Source organism: Colius striatus, chromosome 4 (assembly GCF_028858725.1).
Source record: "Colius striatus isolate bColStr4 chromosome 4, bColStr4.1.hap1, whole genome shotgun sequence".
Classification (NCBI taxonomy): domain Eukaryota; kingdom Metazoa; phylum Chordata; class Aves; order Coliiformes; family Coliidae; genus Colius; species Colius striatus.
Window position 1 is genome coordinate 20,531,447 of NC_084762.1, and position 26,864 is coordinate 20,558,310.

Consider the following 26,864-nt stretch of genomic DNA (forward strand, 5'->3'; position numbering starts at 1 on the left):
TACCAGAAGAAATTCACTCATTTAAATGTTTGTTGCTGTCTTGCCTTTTTTAAACAAAAAACCAAACAACAAAACAAAACAACAAGCCAAACAAGAAAACCCAACCTACTCCATATGATGGACAACAATCAGCATCTTGACTCATCAGTCAAGTTAGCCTGTAGCCATCTTCACTCACTGCATGAGTTTCTATGCACACAGCTGTTACATTTGTATCCTGACAGTCTCCGCAGGGTAAATTCTTTGGCTTTCGGTTATGTCTAACGTGGAACATCTAATGCACCAAAGAACAGATCCAGATTCTAATCCAAGGCACCACAGAGTCTGTGGTCCTGCCTTTCAAGCTCACCAACACCTACAGCTGGGAAAAGGTTAAGGCTCAAGAAGCTTGGGGAACTCCTTTACACTACTGTAGAACAGCTGAATTAAGGGAGAAAAAAAAAAAGCAGAAAATCAAAATGTTGTTCTACTTGTTCTCTAAGTACTCTGAATAAGGAGCAGGTCAGCACAGAGCCAGGATTCAGGCAAGGGTTGGAAACATGGGCGTCAAGCTCTGAGCTCTAAGCGATGGGTCTGTATGAGGGGGGCAGCTCTGGTTGCAGCTGCTCCCTGTTGGCTCTGTAGAAGCAGAGCAGTCTCTGCTCTAGAGCTAGAGGGCAGCAGCCCATAGCAAGCCCCCCACCAGCCAGCAAGCCCCCTGCCACTCGCAAGCTGGCCATCAGTAACCCTCAAGCACATGCCCCAGTACCTTGTTTTACCTATGGCTAGGCCTCTCAAGCTGAGTGTTAACAGGAAACAACCAGCTCACAGTGCCCTGGTATCTTCCAAAGAGGTGTATGTTCAAGCCCAGCTTTCCATTTCTTAACCAGTAGCTATATCAAGACAAGTAGAGTTTAAGGACAGCTGTAGAGGCAAAAGTGGCTCAGCACAGCTGTAGCTTTTACCTTTCTAGTAACGGTGGGCAGTTTTTTTAATGAAAGCTAACCTGAAGACAAAAATATTCTACTGGTGCCCTTAAGCTGGTTTTCTTGATGTATTTTAGTCTCAAAGGAAACCATTTACACTTCGTTGTGGGAACGCAGAGATGCGCCAGTATTACCCATGCTCAAAATATTTCCCTTTTGCACAGTAACTACTTGTTAGTTTTCCTTCACAGATAGGGTGGCATGTCTTTAGCACACACACACACAGAGGAAAGATACCAATGTTTAGTACATTCAATTTCCTAAAAACAAAACCAAACAAATGTCCCAATCCCCACCCACACCCCCCGAATACACTATTTGAAAATGAGCAATGACTGAAATCCCTCAGCTTACTGTACAGAGACAGCCAGGGATGGAGCAGCCAGACCTTTATTACAACTCATCCCTTGCCTGACGCAAGACAAAGCTGTGCAGTGACTCCAGGTCTCTCGTTCCATTGTGTTCACTGACTTTCTTTCCACCTCGGAAAAGCAGAAGTGTAGGGTAGCCCCGAACCTTCAAAAGACACACACCCCACAAAAAAACTTATTACTAATGTTCAAACTCACTGTATTTACCTCTGAAAAGCCACTAAAGCCCTCTGAATCAATAACCCATTTTTAACCAAAAACCCCAAACCCACAGCAGAACTTCCAATGCCAACCTGCAGTTCGTGAACATTTGCAAGTGAATGGGGTATACATGTTCCTCCCTCTTGGGAGGGTAGCTCCAGCTCTGGCTTTGGTTGGCTGCCTACCAGCACCAAAAGACTTTTTTCTTTCCCCCGTCCCTCCTCAGTAACAGAACTTTGCGCTGGCTACCTGAAAAGTGCTTTGGTGCTTTCACAGGCGAAGGCTTCTTAATTTGGGACTTCTCCAACTTTATCCAATGAGAATGAACAAGTCAGAACAAAGACACCAGGAAAGAACTGGTGTCACCAAGTGCTGTTCTGAGCTACCTCTTTTTTGGCTAAGGGGGAAGGCAGTTGTGCTGTCACTCAGCTGCAGGCTGGAGCCTCTGACATTTGGTCCACAATCCCATCCCCTTCATTTCAGGGCTCTCACACTTACAGAAAACCTGCTGCAGACGTTACGTTCCACAGTACAGTCTACTTCTGCTATTTTGACATCAGTCAAACCTGGAAATTGCTCTTTGGCAAGGTTCTCCCAAGTTGGAGCCAAGTTCTTACAGTGACCACACCTAGAAACAAAAAAAGGGAGATGTGTTTAGCAGATACACCTTCCACTTTACTGTCTTGCCACAATAGCTCTAAGTTTAACTAGCTGCCTTGCCCATCCCCTAATGATTTATCCCTCCAACTCCCTTGCACTATTATGTCAGAAAATGAGCTAAGAGAATGAGTGATTTTATCTAAGTTAGTTAAGCACTGAAGTAGTTTCTGGCCTTTGTTAGTTTCATCTGGAATGGTATTCTGGATGTCAGTGCATTAACATTTTACCCTACAAAGGAATATGAAGCCAAAGAAAGATGAGCACAAAGAATATTTGAATGAAAAGAAGAATTGCTTAGAAACAAGCATGTTTTAAGTATGGCACCGAATGGCTGTAGTACAAATTGAGTTTTCAGGAAGCATCATGTATCAGTTATGCTAAAGCTACATACCTTGAGTTTATTTAAATTACATTTTTATTTCCCTGTTACATTTCTTCCAGTTCCTAATGGACCCCTTGACCAATGTAGCATTGCCCAGTGCTGGAAACTCAAATGTAATAGAGGCATTTGTCAACACAGGTTCTGTTTTTATGAAACACTTTGGTAGCTTAATGCACTTTTTCACTGAATGCACTTTGTTTAACCACCACCACCGTACTTGCAGGCAGATCTGCAATGGAATTGTCTGACAGTCAATGAGCCTCTTTGAGCAGATGGGAAAAAAAATTCTATCGGGCCATATTCTGATTTGCATTAAATGTGAATCACTACGGTTATATCATCAATAACCTCAAAAAGCCTATTTCTATTTTGTTCTCTTATGTCTCCACAGTAATGTGAGAATGCAGTCCCTGGAGCACACACAATGAAACCACCAGTGTCCAGGAAGAAAGTGATACTGTAACATGGCAGCAACTATAGCAAAATAGTAATTCTGTTTATATTTTGAACTTGGCTTGGCCACCTTCATAACTTGAACTTCTTACTGCCTTCAAGAAGAATTCCCAAAGCACTTTAGATGTTAAAGCTGCATTGTTCATTCTGTTCTAACCCAGCTGCACCTCCGTTGGGTTTGTACAACAGCCCCGTCATTGCCTCAGGGTGGGATTGGGGCATCTACAAAAATAATGAGGGGTGGCTCAGCAACACTTATATTAACGTGAGCCAGTGTATATTTAAATCACCTTGTGACAGTATAAAAGCATTTCTGACTGTGCAGAAAAGTTACCAGAACGATGATTTTTTGCTTACTCTGCAAGTAATATTTATCCAAAACTAACTGAAAGACAGAAGGAGCCAGCAACATCGTAGTGTTTGCTGAGTCCTACGTAAGTTACTCCACTTGGAAGAGAAAGAGGTAATTTATATACAAAGCAGTACAACTGTATACATAAGCCTGAACTTCACAGTGAAAACTAGGATACCAGCTGCACCAATACTGGAGGCCATTTCCTAACTAGTGGCTTTCTGAACACTGCGGCTTGAGAACACGCGCTGGCTTCAGAATTTGACTCTCTGCATCCTGAACCCCCATTTCCCAGCCTGCCATCCAACACTGAGTGGCATCCCATGAGAATCTCCTGACATAAGATGGCTAAAAAGTGCAGTATGATTACAAAAAGTTAATTAAAAAGGGAGCATCATTTCTGTAACTCAAACATTTCCGGGAAGTTTCTCAAATACTGAAGTCCTCCACATGCCAACAATCCCTGGGTTCTGAAATTAGACCAGAAGCTGCTTTGTACACAGGTCTAAACTGAATTTGCCAGCCAATTCTGGGTGAAACTGGTGAAGGGTCTGGAGCAGAAATCTGATGAAAAGCAGCTCAGGGAACTGGGGAGGTTTAGTTTGGAGAAGAGGAGGCTGAGGGGAGACCTGATCACTCTCTACCGCTACCTGACAGGAGGCTGTAGTGAGGCGGGGGTTGGTCTCTTCTCCCAAGTAAGAAGTGACAGGACAAGAGTAAATGGCCTCAAGTCACCCCAAGGGAGGTTTAAATATTAGATAGAACTTTTTCACTGAGAAGGTGGTTAAACACTGGCACGGGCTACCCAGGGAGGTGGTAGAGTCACCATCCCTGGAGATATTGCAAAGCCATGTAGCTGAGGTGCTGAGGGACATGGTTCAGTGATGGGTTTGGGAGTGTGAGGCGAGTGGTTGGACTCAATCTTAAAGGTTTTTTCCAACCAAAACGATCCTACAGTGCAGTGGCAGCATAGGCACAGATTCAGTCTCAGTGCCTCACGACGTACAGAGAGGGTAAAGGAAATAAAGAGCAGTAAACATGAAGGAGGGTATGTGTGCACATGGGCAGGGCATGCCTTAACACAGTGGCAATGGATACTTGCCCACACCTAAAAGCAGATCTTTCAGATGTAAGAGAGCACAGAAGTGGCTCTCAAGCACCAAACCACACTGTGGGAAAAACGGTGCCAGCACTGGAAAAGACTGCATCATGGGCATCACGCAAAACAAAGGCTTCCCTGGTACTTCTTGCCCACAATAAGAACCACAGTCATGCCTATGATCAAAGATAAGCTGCAGTATTTTGGCATTTTGTGTTGCTTTGTAACAGTGACCTTTTACCACCCTGAACAATAGACCTTTTTCTGTTTTACATACTGCCTTAATGAGCTGGCTAGCAATGAAATCATCTCTCCCCTGTGCACAAGGCTTCCTTCTCCTAGCAGAGAGACTGGGCAATGGATGAGAAAGGTGGCATGCAAGGTTCACTGTGGCAGGAGGGACCCAAAGGCAAACATGCTCTCCTTTCTGAGCTCCCCTCTCACCTGACCCTAATCAAGGGACAGGAGCCCGCTAAGCCTGCAAAGAAAGCTTCACTTCCCTTGTTTCCCAGCATGACTTGGAGGCTAACACAGGAAAGTTGCTCTGTCAGCCTTTCCAGAGAGGCATCCCGAGGAAGCTAAAACAGATTGAAGTCTTTTTGCTGTATCTCTTGCCCACACACACATTCTTCACTTAATTCAGGTTTTAGATTCAGGCAACGAATTACAGCACTACACACAACTCAAAGGCCTACAGCAACTCATGCAGCAACAGCCTAGGCCACAAATAATCCTGAACAGCAGCAGCTGCAAACTTCTTACCACGGAGCGTAGAATTTAATAAAGGTGATTCCCCTAGCAATGGTTGCATCAAAGTCTTTTTCAGACAGAGAGAGCACTGCAGCCTGCTAAAAAAAGACCAAAAAAAGTCAAAACTTTTTGTATATATAACAACACCAGCCAAATGAGCTTTCAGATACCTGAAAGGGAAACTCAAACTGGGAAAGATACAATACAAACATGAGCAGCAGCAGCAACACACCTCACTTTTACCCCTCAGCTCCTTTCCTAGGGAGATGTAGAGAAATGTACATTTCACACTGAATCTCATCCATTAATTGGAGAAACAAGCTATCTTTCTTTTCAGGGGATTTGCCTGTATCCAAATTTGGAGTTGTTGGGAAAAAAAAAATCCCCTTCATTTTAATACACTGTCATGGAAATGTTTAAAGGAACAACCCCGAGAGGAGTTGGTTTAAAGCATGTAATGGCCACCTGAGAGTTTGATGAGGTATTTGAGGCATACTGGTGATGTCTTGACAGCTGTTCTCCCTCTGCTGTATCCTTGCCTTGCAGACATAGAAAAAACTGTTACCAGGAACAAGGATTTGCCTGTCAAGAGGACATCACCCCACCACACTCGCATGGATGCCAGGAGAAACTTACACTCCTGATACATCAAGAGCAACATCACAGGAGTGATGGGAGGACAGCACTTTGCTTACAGACAGTCTCACAGGAGAGCACAGAGCTGTAACATACTTCATTTTTTGTGTGAGGCCCTTAAGGGTGGGAGGGATTAAAAATAAGTAAGTAAATCTCTTGCCTAGGAAAGCTTCAAATTAAAGCAAAAGAAAAACAGTGCAACAGACGGCATTACCAATTCTGCTTTAAACCCAGTAAGACATTTAGGAAGAGAAGCCAAAAAGCAACTTGAAATTAAGCATTTCTGTAAGTGTTTGTTCATTAAAGTATTTCATTAACTTGAAATGCTATTATCTCTAGAGAATTCTTTAAAAATTAGTATACTAACTATTAAATACTTACAAATAATTAAAAGAAGGAAAAATAAACAGTAAATGTATTCTTAGATTCTGAATTTCCTAAATCAATTTCTAATCCATGTTTCAAACATCACTGAAATGCTCCATAAATTCCCCATGATCCATACAGGAAAACAAACTTTAAAGATCTGTAGATAACTATCAGAGTAGCACCGTGAACTATGTAACCACAAAAAAAGATGTTTAATATCAGATAGCTCAATTTTAGCTTGGTTTCTTAAGAAAAGACATGTTATGCAACCACAATGTCTAAGCATCTGCTGGTCATTCTTCCTCAGTCCACCTGGATCGCTTCTGAGTAACATGAGCGATGTCTGGTAGGAGAGAAGTCTCAGGCACACAAAGGTACAGCTTCTGTGGAAGGGCTGGCAAGTACTTGGCCCCTGTCAGATACAGAGCAACCCATGGGGCTCAACACTGGGACACACATTTGGAGTGGGAACTCTGCTTTTGCTGCCTGAGGTAGAGGCTGCAGACTGTCCATGGCCCCTTGCTTCAAACTCAATGAGAACCACCCCAGAACCAATGTGTGTGAAGATGAGCAACCAGGACAGGGTGGCATCCAGCGCTATGGTATAAAGTTGCAAAGGCAAGTGGAGTCCTACACTGTGCCTGCTATTATTTGGCAGGAAAATCCCCCCTCAATCTCCTGCTCTTTGTATGTGTGCAGGTGCCTGCAGGGCACGAGGGAGTTTGCATCACATGTGGTTTGAGTTGTTTCTATAAAAAGGGAAAGCCAGCTAACTACTTTCTGCATTTTACTAACACTAGCTGTAAAGATCTTCCAAATATGAGGTCATTAAAACAAAATAAGATAAAATTTGAAGGGTATGAAAACTGCAAATCTATGTTGTCTGTAATGTTTGGTAAGCCACTTCATGCAAGATGAGTATTGCTGCTCAGAAAGTTAATACTCTCCTGTGAGAAGCTGTGTATAAACTGTATTTACATTAATAATACTAATGCTTTTTTAATTACATCAGTTCATTCCACATCACAAGGAAGTGTAAGTCACTGCCCTTTATTTTCTAGGCAGAAGCATGTTTCCTGCATTTCATGGAAGAGTATGCTTGAAAACCCTCTCAGCCTCACCAATTGTACATTCAACTGCAAGAAAAAATGGCAGATGAAATGACAATGTGATTGAAAAAGACAAAAAGGTTGAAAATGACATGAAGTACAGCTATGCAGAGGTGATAAAGTTAGTCCTGCCAATTCCTTGGCAACATTCGTAACCCCTGTAACTCCTACAACCACAATCAGAACAAGCCTCTAAACCCAAGGAGTTTCCTTGTCACAGGACAGGTCACCTTTACCACGTTGAGATCAGTCTTCATCATCTTTGCTTGTCTGCTGTTTCTGCAGAGCAGCCTGTAAGTAATGGACCCTGGGATTTTTTAGGGACTTAGGAGCATGTGCCATCCTCCTGGATTCAAGTGAGAATCTTGAAAGAAATGTTCATCTCCATAGAGATGAAATATGCTGTCATATGAAAAAGATGGAGTTGCCTGGAGTTCAGCGGACGAAAAAAGACACATTTATGACACTCTATCTAAACAACTTAGGGCAACTACAGAAAAAGACACAGATTTTTTTCTTTCTACTTCTCCAATTCATCAGGTTGGTAAAAGCATCACCAGGATTTATGATCTGATTCCACTCATTAATTACTGAAAAGAAAAAAACTAAACAGGAAAGTATTTAGCATGGTTTACATCTAGAAATTGTCAGGCTATCAGAGAGAGGGAAGCACATGGAAGGCTTTGAAAATATTCAGACATTGGACACTTTTAACATGGTTTCAGCAGGCAGGAGCACTTACTTCCACAGGAGTAGGTTCTGCAGGTGGCTGTGGGGCTTCGGCAGGCTCATCTGCTGGTGCCTTTTTCCCAGAGCTCTGTAGTTGGGAATCCACATATTCCTTCAAGGAATCAAAGTCCCTTTTCCCTTTGTACTGGTCACCCTACAATTATCAAATAGTGCAGTTAATCTAGCAAATAAATAATCAGCAAATAAATAATCACTAGAAAAACATAACATTGCCAAGTGTAAGCATATTCATATCCATGGAATGGTGTGGGTTGGAAAGGACCTTTAGGATCATCTAACTCCAACTCCCTGCCACGTGCTGGGACACTTTCCACTAGACCAGGTTGCTCACAGCCCTACCCAACGTGGCCTTGAGCCCTTCAAGGGATAGATTATCCACAATCTCTCTGTGCCAGTGCCTCAACACCCTCACTGTATATGTAATAAATACAATAATGTAGTTGATAAACCTCTCTAAGGCATTCCACCAATCCACTCAGGATTTTCCACAGATTCTTCTGTACCAAAAGGGAACCACTGAAATGTTCCTTGCAATGAAAGGTATTTTAGAAATGTAGCAGAAAACTTTTATAAACTTTCCCATTTTGACCTTCATCTCTCTCTCTGGTCAGCTTTTTCAAGGTTTTGATTTTCTGAACCTAAAGCTACTTCAAGGAACAAGAAAATACCCATTGCTGTTTGGTGGTGGTCTCTTGTTACTGCAAGAGCTCAGTCCAGTGCTTTGAGAGGGCTCAAAGACTTGACCTGCATCTCATCTGACTACACAGGAGGCTCCTCTGGCCCATACACTTGTCCCACATCCTCGGAACACTCAAACAGTAAAGCAATGCTCTCTGGGCACCTAAATTCACCTGGGAGCAGGAGACAACAGCTGCTTGCTATGGGGTTGGAATCTCCAATGACACTACTCTCCTAGAAGTTAGGTCCCATTTTGGAACCTGCACATAAATCCCCCAACCAGCTAGATCTTGGAGAAGCCAGTTTGCCTTAGGTGCTTCCCCATTTGGCAGGTACTTTCACAACTTTAGAGAACAAGAAATCAGAGCACCTCTGAGCAGTTTCAAATCCACTGCTGGCCATCCCCAAACTGGCTCTTGTGTGATTGCCCTCAGTGCTCTCTGAAATAATTAGTAGTAATTCCTCTGTTCAAAAGGAGAGATCACCTCTTTGAGACACCACATATCCATTTTGGATAGAATACTTGAGTTTTGGTCCCATGAGGTGTGGGCTACAAGACATATCTTTTCTCCCACATGAAGAACACTCTTCAAGGAACAGCATACAATCTTCCATAGATTGGAAGGAAGAACAGACACCTCTTAAACTATTTCCTCTGAAACTCTTTCTACTACATTTGCCTTCTTTTGTCATTGGTAACATTACCTGTAATCATAGCCACTTTCCCCACCCTGCATCTAAACCACAAAGGACTTGATCTAAGATGATGCAAGAAGCCTGTGCCTGCTTGTTTGCATCCATGTCTGCAGAGCAGGGGCAGTGCCCATAAACCTCCCAGGGTTTCTGCTGCATCTGACCAAGAGGGGTGGCGTAATGCCAGGCTTCGGTTATGGCAAAGGGAGTGATGGTGTAATGGACAACAAATCTGGATGGCTGAAGCAGTCCTCCTCCTCCTCCTCCCTCCCTTACTGAACAGTATAATAGCAATCAGAGAGATTTCCAGGAATTTCTGGGTCAGATTATTGGAAAGTTCTTGGGGTTGTTTGGTAGGTTTTTTAAAATACATTGTATCGGGCCACAAAGGAACATGCAACCAGGGAATACCACAGTGCCAATGGAGAAAAGCCAGTCTGATGTCAACAGAAATGTATTGTTCATGCTAATGACTAAGATTCAGATTTACCAAATACAAAAGCAGTGACGTGACTTCTTCTTTCACCACACTCTTGAGTCAAGTAACTCCAAGCAACTCAAATGTCAATAATGACAAAGTGTGAAAAAAAGCCTATGATGTAGTTTTTGAGAGAACACACAGCTAACTTTTCTAGGTCAAGGTAGTATGGTTCTGGCAAGGTGTCTTGCCATCTGTAGCTAGTCAAAAAATGAAAATAAATCAGGTGGAAAATCATTCTGGAGAAATAGCAGAACATTTCCAGTTCTCCAGACTCACACCATAGGAGACAGAAGTTTAATGGACCAAAGACACCTCTACCCTTGGACGTGCTACTGTGTTCGACTTGAGCACTCCCTCAGCTTCCAGTTTTGTTTCTGACATGTACCAGGCACTGCTGCTCCAGCAGTAACAAGACCTTGTATCTCCTGTGTGAATTAGGCTGGGATTCAAAACTTCAGGAGCTCCTTCATTTAAATTCCCTGGAGTGTGTGATCTCATAGGGGTGCTTACACCAAACCTCCCATGTGCTGTTACATACTTACACCCACCTTTAGAGTGCCAGAAAACTGGAACAAGCAACAACCACTAAATGAGATTGCATAGCAAAACATAGATTTCTGACACTGTAAATGTTCAGAAAGGAATGCAAGATGAGTGAGGCAAAAACCCCAAGCCCCTCTAAAACTTGCTGGGTAGGAGTTGAAAAAAAAGTCCTAGGTTCTCTGCATGCAGACCTATTTTCAACAACCATTTAATACATTCAGTTTATATTGGAATTGTGAAACATACCATAAGCAACACTACTATTTATAATCTGTTTATTTGCTGCTGTTCATGTATGTGGTGGTTATAAATACTTTATTACCCCATAACTTCAAAATATTGTAACTGTTTGAACTGCTACAAAGAAAAATGTCAGCTGGGCCCATAGGACACTCACTCACAAGTGTCATACGTGTTCATATTTCTAAGAAGGGAATTTTGCATCCCTCAGGCAGTCAGCAGATAGACACCACTTACAGATAAGAACCTGCTGATATACTTGGTGAGAACGACATACTTTTAAATGATTTCTATTTCACCTATGGTTTTGTGTTTCACAGGAGGTAAAGTATTAAAGCAAACCCAGAAATGTCTCACACATCAGCATAACTGGAGATCCTGCTTACAGATTTAGGAATGTCATACTAGTTATCTGCAGAGCACACAGGGCAAAAAACTTTATTCTGTGGACAAAATATACCTCTACCAGTACACAGCTGAACCTCCAACATCTTTACTCTCAAAAGCAGACTCTTGTATATGGCTATTTGATCTTTTTTTTGTCCAGGATACAAGCATAGTTTCCAACTATTACTCAGAAAAAAAATGCTCTGATCTTTTGCTGAGCTTGCAGACTCACCTTCTCACCATTCCTAAACCAGAGGAGTGTGGGATAGCCGCGAACTTGGGTTTCAGAGCAGACTTCATAATGCTGGGTACAGTCCACCTACATTTTGAAAGAAAAAAAATAAACCATTCAGTGCACAAAACATACATACAACAAGCATCATAGCCTCCCTCAGGTTTAAAATCTCAGACAAACACAGCAATAAGAAATACAAAGCTTGGCAAAATTCAGTGCTATCTTGAGAATTATTATGTTTGCCTTCCAAAGAATGGTTTGGTTGTACAATTGGGAGACTGTGTGTTTAATTATCTTATTTTTTTTTAAGGAGAGTCAGGGAGGGAGGTACAGATAAATGTAACTAGTAACAGTTACAAAGAACAATAAAGACATAATTAAATATTCCAAGTAAAAAGTACTTGCTATTCTCAGTGAATAAAATCCCTGCATGGACAATAAGACACAAAATACTAATGTGAGAGAACTTTAAAGGGAAGATATATTAACTCATCCATTTTTTAAAAGACTATTCTTCAAAGACTTCAGAAGACATGTCAACAGCTAGAAAATTAACTTTCACTCCTAGGGAAGTTCCAAGTGCATTGCAACATTCAATTCTGTTATAAACTGACCTCTAGAGTTATCAGTTTGTATTCTTTTTTGAAGCAGAGAAAAAAGATAATTTCAGCATTGGAGTCTTTGCTCAACACAGCACTTGGATTTTGAATTTTACATTAGAAACACTTTTTTCAGGTCACTGAAGATCAATTCTAAAGATGAATCAGCACCCTGACTATAGGTATCGTTGCTGTTAAGACACTAGTGCCCCAGATTACATAAAGGTCACGGTTCAACCTTCTTAGAAACAGCTTCCTGTTTACTTATAGATTTATAATCTTAGCCAAGACATGTTGTGAATAGTTGTACACAGTATACTGTTACACAAAAGTGACTAGGCATTGAGACAGATCTTAGTGGCTTTATTAAATAGCAACTATCAGTAACAGTAACTACAAACATGACAGATAACCCAATAAAATTGATATTTGTGGGGTTTTTTCCTCTGGGTATCAGAGAATGGTAACTTAAAGAAGATACTGAAGCTAAGCAAAGGTTTTATCAGACACAAAGCAAGGTTCTCCAAGAGTAAGTCAGCAGATGTGACATTTGGTACAGACAGCATCAAGGGAGCAATAGCCTCCAATATTTTAGTCTCAGGAAATGTGATTTTACATCCACCTAGTCTCAAAAATTTATATCTACCTATGCCTTCTCTAAAGTTCAACTATGCTGACTTGCTCTGCACATCTTCAGTCTATGTGAGCTCGCAGACTTTCCAAAGCATTAAAACCAAAAGTAATTGGGGAAAAAAAATAAAGAAATCTCCAGAAACAGCTGAAAGTGCTCCCAGGGCAGAGGCAGGCGAGATAGCTGGGGTTTCGTCCTTCTGCAGGACTGCCAACACTGCTGTTAGGCTTTCATCAGTGGAATCACTCAGAAAGCTTAAAGACATGGAAGTCAGGCCCAGTCAGTTTTCCACTGTTGTCAAATACAGAGGGATTCATATAATGAGCCACTTGGACTTAGGTATGGGTCAGCAAATAAAGCCAGTAACTGCAATTGCCAGACCACCTCCATACCTCTGCACAGAAGTCACTCCACGTACAAGTAACAAGCTCCCATGGTAAATACACCACAGAACCTGGTTATCAATCCTAAGGGAAATAGTAAAGCAGGACAAGGTATCAGTTTTTAAGGTGGAAGACCCCTTGAAACCTTTAGAAAGTTCTATGGGGGTAAAGAGGAAAAAAAACCAAAACCAAACACAAAAATACTCAAATAAGAAATAATTCATCATAAGGAGTCTTATAATCTAAAGCTTCGTAAGGAAACCAGTGCTGTAAATGGAAAATTAGAAGTAACTTTCCTGCTCTAAATAAATAAATACTTATGTCTATCAAATTCTGCTATAGGGGAAGCATAAAAAAAACCAAATCTCAAAATATTACTCCCTGCATCTGACATATCTGACTATCTCTGAAACACAGCGAGCTAGTTGCATTCCTAACAAGCCCTTGCTTAAGGTGAGGGAGTCCTGTCAAATGTGGACATGTGAGGAGAAAAAAAAAATAACCATCCCAAAATTAAAATAGAAACTATAATGGGATTTAAGAGGTGACAAACAAACCAGTTATCTGAACATCACAGCATGAAAAGCGTGATGCTTGGCTGAAACATTCACTCACACCAAAGGTATTTTCAGATGAAGAGCACTTCACCCACCTTGCCAATCTTGACAGTTGCCGAATGCTCAAAGGCTTGAGCCAGCTGTTCCCAGGTTGGGGCCAAAGCTTTGCAATGACCACACCAAGGGGCAAAGAATTTGATAAAATGATTGCCTTTCAAGACAAAGAAAGAAAGGGAAACATTTAATTCATTTGGAATGCATTTGGCTGGAATGAAAGCCTAGGTACTAATGTCAGACTGCAAATTCATCATGACATTTGCTGAGTTAAAGCAGCACTGTGAGTCAAAGGCCAGGACAGAACACTTCAGCAATTTGGTTTTCAATACTGTGTGCAGTCCACAGGGCTGCCAACCTCTCTGAAAATCCAAACAGCTTCACAGTCTCCAGCCAACAAATGAGATACTAAACCTGGTATTTTTAACCCAACAATTTGCTACAATGTCTGATTCTACCATGGCAATCACTCAACCTATTACAGAATAGAAAGAAACCACCGATGAACAGGGACTTCTAACAGCATAAATCAAAGTAAGTATCAGACCTCAGCTTAAACATATATTAGGAAACACCACTGCACTACATCCATGAACCACCTAGATAATTTCCTTCAGCTTCTCATTCTCTTTTTTTCTGCCCTGTTATTTGTCTTTTCATGTCAACTATTTGGAAATTGCAACCTTCAGTAGATTTCTTTAGTGTTTTCCAGAGAGTAAAGTCTCTGTGCTATCTCCTCTAATGTTTAGTTGAGAAGTGAACACTCTTCAATTCAGAGTTCCAGAAGATGTCATTTCCTTCAATTAAGATTACTGTTAATTCAAGATGTTGCATGCTTTTGCACACATCAAGGCAAAGTTCCGTTAATACAAAATAACAATGAACATAATTGAAACAAGGAAAAAATCCACATTAATTTGAAGGAAATGCCAGCATTCTTTTTAACAGAATTATCCAAAATCCTTTGAAGACTGCTTTGGAACTGATATTACTAGAACTCGCTTCTAGTTTGAGGGCTTGCTCACAAAAGGAGGTCGGGAAAGAAGTCACAAAATAACCAGGAAATGTAAACTGCATTAGTAGTGTGCTCTCACTTGCCTGGTCTGCACATGGAAGAATTTCAAACTGTCTCACAGGTTTACTTTGGTCAAGCAAACTACAAACTGAAATTTCTCATTAATTAATATAAACATCTAGCCAAAATCAGCTACTTTATATCACATACTCTGACATATTCTCTTCCCTGATTGATATTTTTTTTGCTCCAGAGCACCAAAAAGGCAAAGGAAGACTTTTTAAGAATAAAAGTTAACCTTCCAGCTGGAACTGCTAAGCCTTCTGCTAAATTTAAGCACTGAACTTCTTGTAACTTAAGTCAAAGGAGGACAAGAGCTTTATAGATGATCACAAACCTGCTCAGCCATCGGATATGACCAGGAGAATGTCTCCTCTACAAATGCCAATGGATACATTATAAACATATTGCAATACAAATATTCAGACATTTACACATACACTAAACTTAATCTTCTCAGACTCTAAAGTTGTTTAGTTCTTAGCATCTCCCTGATGGCTTTAGAGAAGAATCCATAAGGAACTTTGATGTAATTCTCTGGTAAGCCACAATGGCTGGGAAATTTTAAGTTAGCTGCACAAAACACTATTTTACATTTGACAACAGCTCTCATCAGTTAGTGGTTACTTTAAGAAGTTCTAGTATCTGCCCCACTGGTGGTATCACATGTGGCACAGACAATTTAATCTGGCCTTTGTTTTTAGGAAAAGAGAGATGTTTGGATCAGCTGTTGTAATGGCAACCCAAAGTTTATATTTTGAAATTTTGCTCATTCTCTAAAACATCCACCACCTGGGGAATGAAATTTCCCACATCAAGTAGGACTCCTGGCAGAAATTTTAAAGCTTCCAGGCAGAATGTTGGGTTTTGTTTTTTTTTAAAAAAAAAAAAACAGCAGAACAGGTGAAGTCATTTGCCCACATTAAATTCTGCAGGAAGGAAAGTAAACAACATCAAATAAGGGGCCAGACTGGAGTGAGATGGGGGCAGTAGGGAGGAAGTGAGTAGATTATATTTATCTAAAGCAGCAACCTGGGAGTAAGAACAAGCCAGAACCTAGGGAAAAAGGAAATGAGACTTGCAAAAATACAGAGTGGCAAGGCTGTGACTAAGCAAGGAACTCTGGGCCAGAGACAGTTTAGTCAAGCAAGCCCCACTAGCTTCTTCCACGTCATTAGGGGTCTTAATTGTACTGCTTTCTGAGTTGTGTACCATCCTTGAACTTTGTTGTGGTGTGCAATATGTAACAGATTTACCACTGTTTTATTATCACTCTAGTTTCATCCTCTTTCACTGTGTATTACTGGAAAATAGAAGTGGAAAAGAGGTACCTTGAAAACTAACATTTCTGTTGCAGACTTCCCACTACTGATGTCTCTGTTAGCAAGTATCTCTTGATGATTAAAAAGACAGTTACCTTCTGCTATGTGCATCTTGAAATTGTCTGCTGAGAGTTCATACATTCCTTGCTTAGGTTCAGGGGCTTTTGGTGGTTCCACATCAGATTTGGGATCCTATTCATGACAAAAGATTAACTTATACAGTAAATACACAGTACTGGATTCCTGTATCACACCATGCTGTGGTACTGTTGCAAACCTTGTACTCTGAAATTTTAAATTCTTAAAGTTATGTCCTTAAGCTAAGTTGGCTTAGGTATCTAATGCTTCCTATCAGCCAGCTACGTGAAAGCAAGATGTGAGAAAGCTGTTTTCTGTGTGGCAGCGAATCACAGTGGTTGAAATAGCAGTCTGCCACTGTGCTGCAGTGTAGTCACAGAGCACAGTAATCACGATGGCATTCATCACATCACCATACACTACTACACTTAGATTATCTAACAGTTCCTATGTAGCCTCACAAACCTCAGCCCCATCTGCCACCACCCCAGTTTTGGTGGTCTTTGGGCTATTTAAACACAGGTAGTGGAAAAGCTGCTTTCTGCTCCCCTACTGCTGGTAAGAGGGACTTAAAGGCTCCAGGAACGCAGCAACACCGGGAAAAGAACAAACACTTCATAGGTACCATTTGCAGCAAACTCATTGGTGCTTCAGCAGAAGCAAGTAACTACTTTGGAGGTGCCAGGGTCAGAGCTGGAAAGATTTTTTTAAGAACCTTAAAGTACATTTCTTACAATAATTTAGCATTTAACAGTTATCAAAACCACCACGCTTGCTTAAATATAACCCCATTCTAACTGTGGCTCAGCAATCCTTAAAGCTTCCTCTTCATCAGAAACAGCAATCACAAATTTAATTTTAGATATGTTGGCCAAGCCTTGCCTAAGTGCTACCCCTAAACTCAAGGGTTTTACTAGTGATGGTATTAGCTTAATTTATCTAACCAAATATTTTAAATCCTGTTTTTAGGCTCCAACACTATCAGATAATAACTGAGCTAAAGATGACATCCATGTTTTAAGAGGTAGTTAAGTTCAACACAAATGCCATTTATAATGTACTATAGTTATATCCCTTTTCTTACTCTAGAAACATTATCATCTACAGGCATCAACTGATTTGACACTAAGAATTGTATCTTAAAAGCTGCATTATGTATTGTAGTTTTAAATACAGGAAACGAAGGGTAGGTCACAGGATGGCAGTTTTAATTACAATTATGACTTATGTGGAAGCTGTTCCATATTGTTATTGTCACCTGACTTCTGTTCTCAGAAGTAAATCTCCCCCTGGAAAATGAAATCTAACCTATAGAAATCACAGGTAAGAAAGTCTACAGAAGGGAATATTTCCTTTTGTTATTTCCTTTTCACTTACAGATGGTTCCTCATTTAGTTTCTCCAACATCCAGTTTTCCAGTGCCTGGAAGTCCCTAGGGCCTTGGTATTTCAGAGGTTCTTGTCCCGGTTTAAGCAGCTTGAGGCTAAAGGATCAAAATGTAGAAAAGAGTAAGACAAAATTTTTCACATAGAAAACATTCTCAGCAAGCTTATACGCTTTGCTGATCTACAGCAATGCACTTCAGGCTGCAGGAATAGCTCTTGTGACCATTAACAGCAGCATTGGGCATCTCCCTCAACTTAAAGGGTCATTGGCTAGAACTCAGGACATTTTTTCATTCCCCTGGATGCTCTTACAAGAGATTTTAAAAACAGCAAAAAGAAATGGTAAAAAAAAAAAATCAACATAGCCTGATATTACTTTGATCAATAAGCAAAGAGTGAAGAAAATACTGCAGTGTTTGGTTCTAAGGTTAATCATTCATTATGCCTATTTCAGATAGTCAAAAAGCATAGATTTTTTTGTTCACCACACTCCATCACCATAGAAAAAACATCCAATGCTTATTTTCCTAGGGATTTCCTTCTTGGGTTTCATTCCCTGACTGCTCTTGGAACATGGGACTTTTCATGTGGCATTACACTGATTAAAAACACATTGAAACAAGTCAATAGGACGAGGAGATAAGGAACTGCTTGTAAGGATTCAAGACTTCATGATTATAACATTTGATAATCATTGCCAAAACTTCTCCATAAACTACCTGAAGCTTCTACTATTAAATATTTAAGTTGCAAATGTATTTGGTAAAGGGGCAATATCAACTTCTGATCTAGTCTTATTTTTTAAAGGAAATCATAGTTTCAGTTACTGCTGTCACCTAGCCCTCAGCTCCCCTTGCCAAGCTGTCACTTTGTACTGCTTGTTATTTCTTGAAATGCTTTTCTCTCTCTTCTTGTTCCATGGTTGGAAAAATGGACACATGAAAGTGTTGAAAAAAATACATAATGCAAATACATTCAAAAGAGATGGGAGCTCCCGCTGTCTTTTCCATTTAAGGTATTCTTCAACATTCCTTGTGATGACAGAAAGTCAACATTTTTTGGAGGGGCGAGGGGAAGCAACTTTGTAGTAAGAAGGAAACAAAAACTAAACAGAAGAACATCTAAAATGCACCTCATGGCAATACTTTTGAAGAGTAACATGAAAAAAAAGATATAAAAAAGCCATCTGTAGTTTTACTTTTCTGATAAAGTTAAGTTTTCTCTAGTTCATTTGAGACGGTATTTTGCAGCACCAAATAATCCTGAGACAACTGTACTAAGAAGCACAGGAACCTGCTCAGACAGTTTTACTCTCAGAAGGGCGGAAAGGGGACGCAGCCTTTCCTTTGAGAGGTGTTTGGAAAACAGTGTAGGGGCCAGCACATCCTGGAGTTGTAACAGTCCCTCTGTGCCTGAGGAAGCTGTGAAGTTTCCCTTGCTGGAGGTTTTTAAAAGCAGACTAGTTAAAAACTGACTCAGGCAGGAAGAGAATTGATATAATGAATTCCCCTTGTCTCTATATTTCTATAACTAGCAGATGACTGCCTTATCATTCACATTTTTCAGGCAGGTGAAAGTGAGCACTAACTATCCCCAGACATTCAATGGCCTTAAGGGGCAGATGGAGCAATTGGATGTCCATTAATTTTATTCTTACTCAAAATCTCTGCCACTCTGTTTTACAAGGAACAGCACCACAACAGAATCTAATCAAATATGCAAAAATGACCAATGCTTACTTTTGGGGATATTAAAATACGGTTGCAATATTCATTGTTTCTTGGCACTTCTAGGGGAACTAAGCCACAAACTGCCCTTAAGGACAATTCCTACTTCAACAAGGACTCTGCTATTTATAACTCTCAGCTTCTACTCAGTCTCACGCATCTGCTCCAAGTGGGTGCAGCCAGGAGCATGTGTTTAGTTCAGGCTGCTGCTGGGGTCAGCAGTAACACTCGACAAAGTGAGCAAAGGGACGGAGACTGAAAAATCCATGCTGTTGAAGGGCTACAGATGGTTACATTCTTCCCTTATCCCCATTGAAATGAGTAATTACTAATGAGTTGACCTCCCAAAGATACTCTAACTCATGTTCTGCCTACCAAAGCTGAGGCAGTAAGGCAAAACATTCCTCGTAAGAGGCTAAGTTTAACAACCTTAAAATCCAAATTAATTTCTCCTAGAGCAATATAAGCCAAATTACCTAGAGGAAGTCTGTACAACATCACTCCTGATATGCTAAGTGATACTATTAATTTACCAATTATGAGCACTGAATTCACTCAGAAACTGAAGAGATCACCTATATGCTAATAATGAATGGTGCAGTGTACTGACAAGCCTGTGACAAGCTATTTTTAAAAGCAGAGGCCAGCTCTGTCATACATATCATAACTGCATAATGTCCTGTTGCTTAAGAAAGAGACGTTCTCAGAGAAAAGAGAAGGACAATTCAGGACTTCATTTAAACACAGACATCTTCCAAGACATAAAATAGTTTCCTTAAAAAATATACAAATAAAAGAGTAAGAGTAGTGTATCTCACATGACACTTTAAAACACGGTAAAAAACGTTAAAAATTAACATATGAGGTCTAAAGGGCTACAAAGAAACCCACCAATAAATACAGCTTAGAAGTTAGCTTCAAAAATTGGGTAAGGTTAACGGAAAGCTAAAAAGCAAAGAAACAGGAGCAGACACTCTTTTATACTTACGTAGGGTATCCTCGGACACCAAACTCGGAGCAGAGTGGAGTATCTGTAGTACAATCCACTTTAACGACATAGACCTTTGGGTTTTCCATGTTGTTGTATTTATCTCCCAAATCATTCCAAGTTGGCTGGAGACGCTGACAATGTCCACACCTGTGGCACAAGACATTTGCTTCATAGTTACTCATGTTTAGAAGGGAATAAATCTATGGAAAAGCCACACATAGAATGGTCAGAGATTTTCAGAAATTAAGAAACAGTTATGTCACGAATCATCCATACTCAAGCACTGCCATACTGAGCAACAGTGAGTACAATTAAGAATTGTACAATGCTGCAAACATATCTTATGAAAAAAATCAAGAGATAAGAACTTCTTGCTATTGTCCTTTCACATTACAAAGGCCACACTGAACACCCACCGAACTTTGCGAGGCTGTTACTGAAAGCACTCTCAGACTTCTAGCTTTCTAGGCAAATCCTGCAAGGCTGTCTAGCTTCCTTTCCACCATCACATCTCAAAATACTCTATGTTTTAGCAGCAGGTGAGAAGATAATGGTTTGCAGCCTCTTTGTAAGGCCACTTGTCCTCGCGTGCATCATGGGAATTGTAACTTGCAAGTCATGAACCACATCAGGACTGATTTCTGGGCAGGGATTCTCAAACTCCTCCCATGGGGTGCTTTGCCCCAGCAGCACACCATCAACTAATGATATCTGCATATCCACAAAAAACTAGCCTCATGTATACAATTGCTGTAACATAAAATGACTACTATTCTTCTCCTTGTTTCCCCAGTCTTTCAAGTCATTACAGGGATGTTCTATTCCTCTAACTACGATGAAAAATTCCAAGGAATGGATTTTCATTTCTCTTTAACAGCTGCTTTTGCCAGCCCTCCAAGACATCTAAAAATACATAATTGGATTAACAGAAAACATTCTCAACCTGACAGTATGAAAGCTGTTATTGCCCTTGGCGTGACCTAGGCAGCCTGCTTTCAAAGTAACAATTAAAAGACTATTAGGACTCTGGAGAAAGTTGCTCCCATTTAAAGCAGTTTCATTTGTACAACTGGTTTGGAGCCCACTTGTAGAAAAGCTGCATGGATTCACACCTTTGTGGGAATTCTGGTCTCATTAAGGCCAAAAAACAGTAACACTGACATTAAGCAAAAGAACACCTTCTGACCTTAATAAGAACACCTTCTGTCGTGTTGCAGTCAAGTGCAGAGGGCCACATGAACTCCCACATTGTGGAGGAATACAGCCTCCCACAGGATCTCACCTGAATTGTCACGGTGAAGGGATGCAATGTGTTCTTACTAAAAATTATATAGTCCTTAAATATTTAACTTGAGACTGAAGTCCCTCTGTATGCAACTCTTCCATGGAGCTCAAATTAAGAGGATTTTGGGTTCCCTGGTCTCCACCCTTGCAGTTGCAACGATTTTAAACATTGAATAAATGCAGACTGGTGTTAAAGAACAGAGCATGGAAAACGAGGTAAGGCAATCCCATGTCATTAACCTGCTGGCTTTTAAGTGCAGAACAGAACTGCCTTGTCCATATTTAAGACCATAGTCTCTGCTATACACAAAGTTCCCCTTTTCCTTCCTTGTTTAGATCATATGGGCTAAACCTGAAAATACAGCAGCAAAAAATGCTCTTATTTGTATCAGTAATCAACTAGTCATCCTTTCCCAGTTTTCAAACAACCTCAGTATTACTTAGAAGGAAATACAAGACAACATGGTCCCCAAAATACTTTTCTGGAAATTCATAAGGTGTGGCTGCAGAATATATAAAACCAGAGAAGTTACAAATAAAGAGAAATAAAGAGAACAAGACCATGCAACATTACATGCCCCTCCCCCACACACTCTTACCCCTGTGTACCCACCCACACAGCCTTCAGTTGCCACTGCTCCACACAAAATCAGTGAGGTTGGAGGCAAAACCAGTTCTGCTGCTGGGGACAGTGGGGACCTGGGTGTCAATGGAGGCCTACTCTTTCTTGCCCACAGGGGCTTGGAAGGTGAAAGCATTCCTAATCTCTGTTTAAAAATGTAACAGCCAAAAGAGACTAGCAAGGTGGTAGGAAAGATCCACCTTTCAGAAAAAAACAAACAAACAAACAAACAAACCAATCCTGCTTCTTGTACACCACTAACACCAGAAGGTGAAAGGATGTTATTTGTAAGATTTTGCAGAGAGGTTGCCCATTTAACTCTGAGCAAACATGTGGCACAAGTGCTGGTGCCTGGAGATTTTGCTGTGGCAGTATCAACAGAGTCCCACGCTGCTCAACCTCACACTGAGAGCTCAGTGCTGCTCTCACAGCATCAACACCTGTCATCTGGAAAACTGGATGGCAAACTCCCTGGGCTATGAGAAGAAGGGTTGTAAAGATACATAAGGACTATATACATCAAAACTGCAGTTCCTGATAAGCCCTCTGCTGTTACTGAGTAACACAGACACTTCTGGAGTGGAGTTTGAGCTCTGCAGCTAGCAAGGGAAGTTCCACAGCAAGCTATAGTACAAATCATTATTCAAATAAAAACATTGGCAAACCCCAGTATAAACAGGTGTAAGGACATAAGCAGCTCAAGACCAGTCTTGCTCTAGACAAAATAATCCAGCTAAGGTAAAATTCAGTCCACAGAGTTCAATTCAATAGCCACCAGCTCTGCTGACCAACTCTGCGTCAGCTCAGGGAACTTCCATAGCTTTACCAAGAGAATACATATGTTGAAAAAATCTATAACAGTCAAAATAATGCCATTAAACTACTTATTTATATTCCTTCAAACTAAGGAACCAGGGGGACTTCTATCCTCTGTAGACACACAACTGGTATGGCCAGCATCTTAAGAATATCTAATATCATTGAGAGTGTAACTTTCTCATGGACCTGTCCCTTGTGAAGTATAGTTAACAATTGGCACTGCCCGATGATTAAAAAAACTTAGCTATCTGATGGCACGTGACTTGGAATGCTCTCTTCTTGGAGTAGCCTGCAATATTTGAAACAAACAAAACAGCCACCCACCCACCATGTTCACTGCTGCTTTCTGAGAGCGTGCACTATTTGCTTCAAGGATCCAGAAAAGAAGAGCTACATTGTCTCTGCCTAATCCAACTCTTACTGGTAGCATTGACGACATTACAACAGCAGCATCCACAGCAATCTGAAAGACAACCCTAGGTGAACATTGGGTTGTTTGTGAGGCTTCTCCCTTCTAACTACAGGGAGCAGTGCCAAAATGCTCATCTCTATGAGAAGCATTAGGAGATTAGCATATTAGCATCATCTAAGAACAGGGGAAGAGGCTCTAATACAGATTCCCAGGCTGTCAGGTTGATGCCTGACAACAAAGTCATTGGTATGTCTAACCACCTCTCTCAAGCATTTGGATGTTCCCTTTGCCCTTCTCTTCCTCTTGCACCTGAAGCCCAACTCTGTTGCTCCCTGTCAGGAGCCAAGAGTCCAGCCCAAGGGCTCTGAAGCTGAGACTCAGAGACCTGGAGGAATCTTGCTAAGGGCAAGAAGAATGTCCAGAGAAGCCACAACAAGTGTGGGAAGTGAGGCAAGTCCTTCATGACCATGTTGGGCAGAGACAGCACAGTCCAGGGTGGTCCAAGGCCACCACCCTCCTTGGTGCATATTGAAGATGTGCAGCATGAAACAATTCATTTGGGACAGGGTCTTCTGTGAAGACTGTGCTGAGATAAAAGCTCATCTGGTTTTAGACATGCATGTGAAACAGTCAGTCAAAACTGGAACAGACACAGTATCACCTGCAAACAGACCAGAGCAAAAGCACTCCTGCTCTGCATGGGCACCTCTTAGGCCTTGCAGCACCCTCAGGCAGAAGTCCTTCACCAGCAAGTCCTCCACTTTTGTGATCTTCAGAGAATAAAGGCAGGCATCTGCTCTTTGAAGCCTTTGCTTAACATTTTTGCATAGCATAAACAAGCTAAAGTTAATAAGAAAAAAGTAGTAGTTCCTTAGTTTTGAAAGGAAATCCCTTTCTGCTACTGATTTCAAAGAGGATCATGACTCATATACACCTAAATGGCCACTCTGTACCAACAAATAACTTAGGATCAAAACATAACTTTTGCAGTTTGTTCCCTTATTTTACCTAAAAGTAAGAAAACTTGGAGAGAAAAAACCCAACCAAACAAAAATCAACTAAATAACCTCAACAAAATTCCCAGTAACCTTTAATGGCTTTCAGTGAGTCAGATAAAAAATGTTAGGGGAAGAGATGAAGGAAAAAGAATAACATGAACAACCACTAGAAAGGCCTAGAGATTAGAACTACTGTCCTCTTGACAGCCATAACATCCAGCAAAGCCCTGTTCTCCCACTTGCCCCAACTCTTCTTGTGTCAAACGCAACAGTCCAGGACAAAGGCCTGGTAGGTGTCTTGCAAACCTGAGGACTCTCCAGCTCTGCTACAGCCACTTGGGGCCCGGAGCACACAGCACTACCGTGATACTGCTTTCACTGCAGATTTATCTGTCAATTTCATGAGTGCAAAGAGACTGTAACTTCTACAGTGGAAGCGTTTGTGAGACTTGGGGGCAGGTGGGGTAAGGGACAGTCACCAAATTGCAACTCCTGCCACGCTCAGAGGCTGCCACCCCCCCTCAGTCCCTCTGAGGAACGATGTGGAGTCCTGCGGGACAGGTCGTGCGAGTCGGAGGCCGGGGCCGGCTCCCACACCGCCGCGCCTCCTCGCTGCCCGGCTTCGGGCCCCCGCAGGAAGGACGGAGGCGCGGGCGGCCGCCCACGCTCAGAGGCCGCTCAGGGGGGCCGCAGGCCCTCGGGGAAGGGGCGGCCGCCGCGGCCCGGCCGGGCCGCAGCCTCCGACAGGCCCAGCGCGGCGGCGGAGGCCCGAGCCGGCACACGCCAGGCTTCGCTCCCCGGCCCGGCGCTCCGCTCCGCAGCCTCCGCTGCCGTTTACCGCGTGTCCCGCCCCCGCCACGAGGCCCCCACCGGCGCCGGCTCGGCCCGGTGCCGCCGCCTCCCGCCGCCACGTCAACGGGGAAAGAGGCGGGCGGGAGGCAGCCGGGCCGCGCCGGGTCGAGTCCCGCCGCCACGGTACCGCGGTACCCACCACGGGGCGAAGAACATGACGAAGTGGGGAGCGGCAGCGGCTCCGTGCCGCAGCATCTCCGCGCTGTAGAGGTGCTGCCCATGTGGGTCCGGGGCCGGGTCCGCCCCCGGGTCCGCGTCCGCACCCGGCCCCGGCTCCGGCTCAGCACTCCCCGGCCGGCTGCAGAGGATGGGGCCGAGCACGGCCATGGAGAGAAGGCGCAACCAGACAGGGCTGGAGCGGAGCAGAGCCATGGCAGCGCCGACACAGCCGATGGCCAAAGCCCCGTCCGGCGGCCGCTGCCGCCACCGCCCCCCGCCCCGCCCCAGCCCGCCCGGCACGGCCCTCGCCCCGCCCCCGCCCGCCGGCAGCCCCCGCACATCGGCACTCCGCACGCACCAGCACTCTGCACACACCAGCATCCCCGGAACCTCCACACACACCAGCACTCTGCACATACCGCCACCTCCGCAACCCCCGGCACCCCCGCACACACCGGCCCTCCTCACACACCAGCACTCTGCACACACTGGCACCCGCCCAAACCCCAGCACCCCCTCACACACCGGGACCCCCTCAACTTCCATACACACCAGCACTCTGCACACACCTGCAACCTCTGCAACCTCCTGGCACCCCTGCACATACTGGTACTCTGCACACACTAGCAGTGCACGTACACCAGCACCCCCGCACACATCGGCACCCCTACAACCCCTCAACACCCCTGTGCACAACGGCACTTGCACACACCGACAGTGCACATACACCAGCACCCCCGCACACACCAGCACTCCACACACACCGGCATCACCCACAACCCCCCTTCACTCCTGCACACACCTGCAGTGCGCATATATCGGCGCTCCGCACACACCGGCACCTCCACCACCACTATTCTTTTACGTCTGTCTTCCAACCTAAGCGATTCTATGATCCTCTGTTATTGGTATATCAGAGGCTGCTATTTTTATGTATTAAATACTAATTACAATACATTAATTCCCATTAATATTTCAAATACTAATAAATATATAGTCACACACAGGCATTATTGATGAAGCTTTTTTTTAGAGCAAATGAATGGGAAAACCCCCAAACCAGGCCAGCAGGGAGGTACCTCTTGCCTCTTGCCCTGCACTGCATCACACTGTGCAGCGCTGCACTGTTCCGACCTGGGCCAAGCCCGGCAGGGAGGTCTCCAGCCAATCCTTGGGTCTCCTGCCCCCGCCCCCCCCCCCCCCCTTCCAACCTACTTCTGAGGGAAGAGAACAGGTGAGGGATGTTCTGAGGGATGCTCGAGTGTAATAATCACCAGTAAATAATAAAGCCAGGAGTAGTAAATAATACTAAGAGGTAACAGGTATGAGATAGCTGCCAACTGATTGAACATGGGAGAGGGGTTATATTTCTAGAATTCCTCTAATTTTAAGTAATTCCAGTTTAGATTTTAGCTTCAAGTCCTTGAGTTTGGGATAGCAAAGTAAGTAAAACTCAGTAGCTTGCCTAATTTAAAGTGGATTTTCATGCTTTAAGGCTGCTCAATAAATGTGAACTACACACACATAATGGCAGACACAGGCCCACAAGGCCAGCCTTTGTA

The 26,864-nt window shown here is 42.7% G+C and overlaps 1 protein-coding gene across 2 annotated transcripts; it reads right to left on the reverse strand.

Annotated features, from left to right (window-relative positions):
- Positions 1 to 1,336: 1,336 nt before the first annotated feature.
- On the reverse strand, positions 1,337 to 25,565 carry TXNDC5 (thioredoxin domain containing 5). Of its 2 annotated transcripts, none has more exons than XM_061994703.1 (10): positions 25,283 to 25,565; positions 20,154 to 20,303; positions 17,431 to 17,536; positions 16,071 to 16,167; positions 13,620 to 13,735; positions 11,352 to 11,438; positions 8,090 to 8,230; positions 5,246 to 5,328; positions 2,036 to 2,165; positions 1,337 to 1,481 (listed from the first exon to the last, which is right to left on the reverse strand). In XM_061994703.1, exons 1-10 carry the CDS (start codon positions 25,513 to 25,515, stop codon positions 1,359 to 1,361), a joined length of 1,266 nt encoding a protein of 421 aa, XP_061850687.1. In that variant the 5' UTR covers positions 25,516 to 25,565; the 3' UTR covers positions 1,337 to 1,358. The 2 variants fall into 2 exon arrangements, with proteins under 2 accessions (XP_061850687.1, XP_061850686.1); XM_061994702.1 differs by having other exon boundaries at positions 5,246 to 5,331.
- Between the last annotated feature and the right edge of the window lie 1,299 nt (positions 25,566 to 26,864).